The 6,727-nt window shown below is 34.5% G+C and overlaps 1 protein-coding gene across 1 annotated transcript; it reads right to left on the bottom strand.

The window, feature by feature from the left end:
* Positions 1-802: 802 nt before the first annotated feature.
* Positions 803-1,789, bottom strand: LOC115990034. The gene is made up of 2 exons (XM_031113895.1): positions 1,617-1,789; positions 803-1,502 (listed from the first exon to the last, which is right to left on the bottom strand). Exons 1-2 carry the CDS (start codon positions 1,787-1,789, stop codon positions 803-805), a joined length of 873 nt encoding a protein of 290 aa, XP_030969755.1.
* Between the last annotated feature and the right edge of the window lie 4,938 nt (positions 1,790-6,727).

Raw genomic sequence — 6,727 nt, 5'->3', positions numbered from 1 at the left:
CAATGGGGTCAAAAATAAACTTTTTGTTGTAAAGCCTGCATCATAAAATGTCATGCTCATTATTAGAATTTGAACATAATTAGTAACTAACAATTACATTATATAAATGACTTCTTAAAAATTAATATAATGACAAGATATAGCATTTAGTTACCTATGTCTCAATCGCAGGTTATGATGAACAAACACAAGATCATTGAGCCTTTGATGCTCCAACCTATTTCTCCTCTTAGAATGTATTTGGTCAAATAAACTCCAACAACGCTCACATCTAGAAGAGACGGAAGTTTGGCTAAGGATTCTAATTGCCAATTTTTGCAAGTTTGGAGCATCAGCACCCCACAACTTCCACCATGCATCTGATTTTCATAACACAATGTAATCTAATATTAATCAACATAAACAAACAAACTTTCAATTGAATAATCACTTTAGTTATTCTAACTATAGTGACAAAACTAACTTTCAACATGAACAAAAAAACTAAGATTTGTTTATAGTATTAAAATAAACTAATTACTTCTCACCTGGATGAGTGGTCTTGCTTGTTGACAATGCAAGATTTCTATCTAAGCTCTCAATACGGTCTCGAAAATATTGGGTTTCCTTAATTACCTTTTCTTAGTCACCATTATATTTTGTCCCAATGTAGTCCAAAATAGCCATATTTACTGCTGGTTTCCGACAAAAATTATCCTCATCATATAGAAAAACAGGATTTGACCAATATGCAACAGCATAAAGATCTTTATGCAAATGTTTGTTCCAACTTTTTTTTTATTTTTTTTTATTTTTTTATAATTCAGGTGTATGGCTTGTACAAGTGCTTCTTCATTTGGAAGATCTTCTTGATTCCCAACCATGTTCTATGCATGCCCTCATACATATATCCTATTGCAGACCTTTGATCAGAATCAATAATCCGTAACAAACGAATGAGTGGCGATGAAATCTTGACAAGAACATTAATATCATCCCAAAAAGAATTATCCAAAATGATAGAAACTGCTTCTTTTGCCTTTGACTCTCTTACCAATCTACTGTCCACAAAGAACTTGCTAGTCACTAAGGCTTGCAAGTCATGCTTATGCACATGAATGCTTCCAAATGAAAGGAAAGTAGTAGCAAATCTTGTTGCTCTTGGACGTACAATATCTGACCAACCAGGTCTATTCCTCAACCAAGCAATCAAAGCCATATGATTATAAATAAAAACTGTAAGTTTGGATGCACGTTTTTTTAGTCTATCTACATGAGGCATGTCTCCCATATCCTGCAACACAAGATTCAGGCAATGTGCTACACAAGGAGACCAACTAATATTTTTATACTTTTCACACAACAATTTACCAGCAGATACATAATTGGAAGCATTATCAGTAACCATGTGAACTATGTTTTTTGGACCAACCCACATAACTACTTCATCAAACAAGTTAAACAAGTTTCTGGTACTTTTCACAATCTTTGAGGCATCAACTGATTTTACAAATGCCATTCCCCTAGGACAACAAACAAGGAAATTAATCAATGACATATGTCTAGTATCTGTCCAACCATCAGCCATAAGTGTACATCCAACTTTTGCCCAATGCCTACATTATGACCCAACCAACAACTGAACCTCTTTCTTTTGATCCCTCAACAAAGAGACCCATACAGCATGATAAGATGTACCTTTGTAACCAAGACCAGTAGCAGCTACAACATCAATCATCCTTTGGTAGTACACTGAATTCACTACATTAAAAGGAATGCAATTGTCATACATCCACCTTGCAATAGCCATATCAGCTTGTCTCACCTTTTCTTTGCTTTGGAATACACTTTTAAGACCAGGTTAAGCTCCTGGAGTAGTTCTTGGAGCAAAGTAATTATCCACTGGCTTTGTACCCTTTCTTTTACCTAAAACAGGTTTTTTAGGCAACCCACTACTAAATACTTCTTGAACATCTTCATCTTCTTGCATATCACTATTTGTGGAAGGGGCACTAAACATTTCTTCTTGACGTTGTTTCTCATCTTTTTTCTTCAACTCAAACTTCTTCAAATATTCCAACATTTGGTATGTCACATCATGAGAAACCTTTTTACACGATCCAATATCACCTGTTATCCCTGCAAGGTGTCGTTTCATCCTATTAATACCCCCTACCTTTATATGTTTGCCTACAATATGTTGGGAAATTTAGACCCCGGTTGATAGAATTAATAAGTTTTAAACCCAAGTTGTTAATTAGATTTATTATGAATAAAACTTGTTAAAACAAACAAACATCAATATCATGTCAAAATCATGCAGCGGAAAAAATAAATAAGACAAGATATTATCATCTAGGAAAACCAATGAAACAAACTAGTTTCACAGTAAAAAACTTGGGGGGAAACCTTCCTGGAAAGCAATTCACTATAGTAAAGAGAAGTTTTAGATCTAGTACAAAACCTTTGTTTCTAGACTCTACAATCCCCGTAGATGAACTCACAACAGAAACCTTGTACCACTTCAGAACCTTTGAACTCTTTAATATATGAACGCCATCCTTTTTTATGCACAGATTCCAGTACGTGACTAACCAATGATGCACGGCTTCCAGTACGTGACTAACACACCAACTAGAAGAAGATGTTGACTGTAAAGTTCTTCACTTCATCAACAATGAAGATCAAGAAGCACTTGGTTACAAAATCCTAAGGCGTAAAGACGCAGTAACTTCTTTTAGAGAGAATAAGGCATATGTCACCTTTTGCATATGTTCTCCTTGTATTCTCTAAAATAAGCCTTATATATGTCTAGAGTTGTGAGAAAAGAAACCCTACATATACATGTTAGCATGGGCTGAAAATCAGATCTAGAAATTTGAATTTCTTAATTCTCGATCGATTGTGGTTTAGTCAAGATTATTGTAAGAAGCAACTGAAGAGCTCGATAGATAACCCAAGTGTAGAGAGGTGTCGAGCAGCAATCGAGATTTAAAATTCAGCACTTTCTCACTTAATTCTTGGACAGACTTGCATGGTTTTAACACTTGAAATTGAGATAAGGTTTCTTGAAATATTAAACACATCCTAAATCTACCAAAATACAAGTAAAGTGTGTTTTGTCAAACGATTAGCCAATCACATAAAATAGTGATATATGTTCCTAACAAGTGAATCACATATGTCCTAACACAATACACATACATAAAAGTATTCTGTCTCTTCTCATCCATCCTAAGGCTAAAATGTTCCCAAGCCAGATCAACCTTTTCCCTTACTCTTGAGCTAGACTCGACTACATTGGAATCAACTTCATGTGATAGAGTAAACCCAGTCTCTATTTCCATTTTAATCTAAAAGACTAAACAACTAGTCAAATACGCATAGACTCATCAATTTTTGAAATACAGATAGTCAAAGAATCACAACTTCATACACAGGGTCAAATTAACAAACTAATATACACAGAATCATAGAGTCAAAGAAACACAAATTCACAACTTCATACAATTTCTGAAATAGTGAAATTCACCAATTTTTTACAACAAACCCATCACAAGATTCACAACTTTCACAAGTTAAAGATTGAAGCACAAATTTAAACACATTTGTGCTTGCAAACAAAAATTGTAAAATATAAACACACATTGAAGCATAAATCCTTGCAGCTATTAACAAACTATAATGCACAAGAAACATGGATTGGATTTTTCTCTCTCTCTCTCTCTTGATTATTGTTTTTGTTAGAAAAATAAACTTGATTTCCTTCAAAAATTGGACAAAAAAATATAAATTGACATAAAGAAAGAAGAATTAAAATGGATAAAGTACCTTGCAATCTGGGCAAGGATGCGATGGAGTAAGAGTGATGGCGACGAGGCAGAGAGTAAGCTATGACAGTGACAAGGCAGAGAGTGAGCTGTGACGGCAATGAGGGAGAGAGGTAGAGATGAGAGTGAGAGAGAGGCAAAGAGTGATTGAGAGTGAGGGAGAGAGGCAGAGAGTGAGTGAGTGAGCTGCAATCTGGGCTGAGCTGTGACAGCGACGAGGGAGAGAGCAGAAACGAGAGCTTAAAGAGTGAGGTGAGGGTTCATTTCAGGGTTAAATTTGTTCAATGTGTTTGGTGATATTAGCTCCAAATGACGCCATATAGGGGGAAAGAAAAAGATGGAACGACACCGTTTTAAGGCTTGAAACAAGGTAACTGTTTAAACCGTGTGAACTGGTCACGGTTCACAGAACCGTACGGTCAGACCACAGTCTGAACGGGTCCATGGTTTATTCGCATGGAATGGTTCTTCACCTTAAATGGACCGTAGAAGTGAATGGTTCGAGGGTTTCCCAGTCGGACCGTATGGTCTGGTTCAGGTTTAAAAACTTTGAAAAAAAGTGAAGTTCAAACTCAAATTTATGAACTGATTATGCAACAAATTGAAATCATATGTATTATCTATTTGGTAATAAGTCGGTGAATATAAACTCCATTTATAATTTTATCTGTACTATCTATAAGAGGATCCTCCTCTTTGAACATGACTTTTTGTAGTTTAGAAATACCCCTAAACCTTATGTTTAACAGGGAAAAAACTTGAGGACAACCTAGTAAAAATATATCTTCAACTCCACTTAAAATGATTACAAAATAAGACACTTTCCTATTAGTCCATGTCTTAAAAAAAAATTTATCCAAAAATTAAAATAATAAAAAAAAAAAATTATGACAATAGTTATACAAAAAAAAAAAAAAAAAAGCCTCATCGCATGCGCAAAGTGCATGTGATGAGACTAGTATACATATAGTTTTTTAAGTTTATAAATAGTAGGTAAAATAAGTTATGCAAGTGAGACTTTGTTGTGAATATAATACTACTCTATTAAAGATGAATAACAGTTCTATTTAGTAAGCATATCACAAACTTAGATTCAAATTAGCTTAAAAAAATTAGTTATGCACCATGTGAGACAATTAATTCTCACACGTGTTAAAGGTGCTTACCTGTAATCTGTTTCATATTTTGTTGCACTAACTAACTTAGATTAGGCTTAATCTCTTGCCCTTCCTTAGCTTTGTATAAATAGAGAGCACTTATGTACATTGAGATCCAATTATTTCTTATTGTATGTTTACCGTAATCAGGGACGGAACCAAGATTTCAAGCTGGGAGGGGCCGCGGGGGGGGGGGGGGGGGTCCGGAGATAAGCAAAAAAAAAAAATTCAAATACGCATTCATATGGTATTAATAAACTATCAACCAAGACAAATACCCAAAAATCATTGTTTCTTAATATATAAAGATCAACTTTTTGAAATTGTGTTTGAGATATATGGTTATTTTTTGGAATTGAGATATCAGCATTTTCTGGAATTAGGGAATGAATATTTCTTGGGATTGGAACATCGACATTTTCCAGAATTGGGGAATAAATATTTTCTAGAATTGGAACATCCACATTTTTTGGAATAGGAATAGTAACATTAGTTGTTGGCAATCCCACGTTGACTTCGGAAGAATTTGAATATTTTCTTTTGAAAAAATCAAACATTGTAGTTGATTTTTTCATGATCTACAAATAAAATAAAAATCATATATATTTTCTCACAAACGGTTGTTGTTACTAACTAAAGACAAATACTAGAATCTAGGTAATATGCATGATGCATTTAATTATAAATTCAGTATTTCTCACTTCTTTTCAATTTATAAATTTATTTAATTTAGCATTATGAGTTAACAATAAGCGCAAGTGAATCATTGTTATTTTCTTAAATTTGTGATGTGTGAAAATTTTCTATATTATATGATTTGTTTTTTTCTTTTGTCTTTGGTCTTTGTCTTTATTTATCTTTGTCTTCTCTCTGAATTTGTCTTTGTCTTGTACTCTCCATATTTTAGAAATTGACCCAATCCCACTAGAGACGCTATAAATTTATTCTGCACTACTAAAAAAACTTTTCTTAACTTTACCTTTTTTTTTTTCTTTCCTATCACTTGTCTTTATGGTTGCCCAACTACTAGTCAACAAAGAACAAACAGACAAACACTACACTAATATATTCTCTAATCTTTACAAACTCTACTATCTCTTTCTATCTCTCTTTTCTATATACTACAAGAGAGAGAGTCACAAACACAGAGTCATAAAGCCAAAAAGGCCAAAAAAAAAAAAAAAAAAAACACCACAGGCAAAATAAATTTTTAGATTCACAATCACGGAATCACCAACATCAGTTCATCACTCATCAGTAAAAAAACAAACACCACAAGTCCATAAGCATAGATTTTTAGAGTCTGGGATTCACAAAAATTATATTAGGTTTTGAAGGAAAGGATAGATTAAATACCTGTGAATTGTGAAAGCTGGAGCAGTGGAGCAATGAAGCTGGGCTGGGCAGTGCAGATCGAGCAACCGCCGGCGGCGGCAACATGGGTCTCCGGTTTGGGTATGTGATAGCTGATGGCGGTGTGGGTACTGGGTAGCAAGATGGGTCTCTCTCGCATGGGCGTGGGCAGCGGCGTCATGGCGTGGGTGACGGCGTCATGGCGTGATGGGTCTCTCACTTTCTTTGTCTCGCTCTCGCCTCTTCCTTTCTTTTCTTTTCTTTTTTTCTTTTTTTCCTTCATTTCTGGCTTTTCTGTTTGGTTTTGGGGTCTTACTGATTGCTGGGTTTTCTTTTTCTTTTTTTCTTTTTTACACACACACACACACACACACACACACACACACACACACACATATATATATATAT

This window comes from Quercus lobata, chromosome 5 (assembly GCF_001633185.2).
Source record: "Quercus lobata isolate SW786 chromosome 5, ValleyOak3.0 Primary Assembly, whole genome shotgun sequence".
Taxonomy (NCBI): domain Eukaryota; kingdom Viridiplantae; phylum Streptophyta; class Magnoliopsida; order Fagales; family Fagaceae; genus Quercus; species Quercus lobata.
The sequence above is the reverse complement of the archived record's forward strand: the minus strand, read 5'-3'. Positions and strand labels throughout refer to the sequence as shown.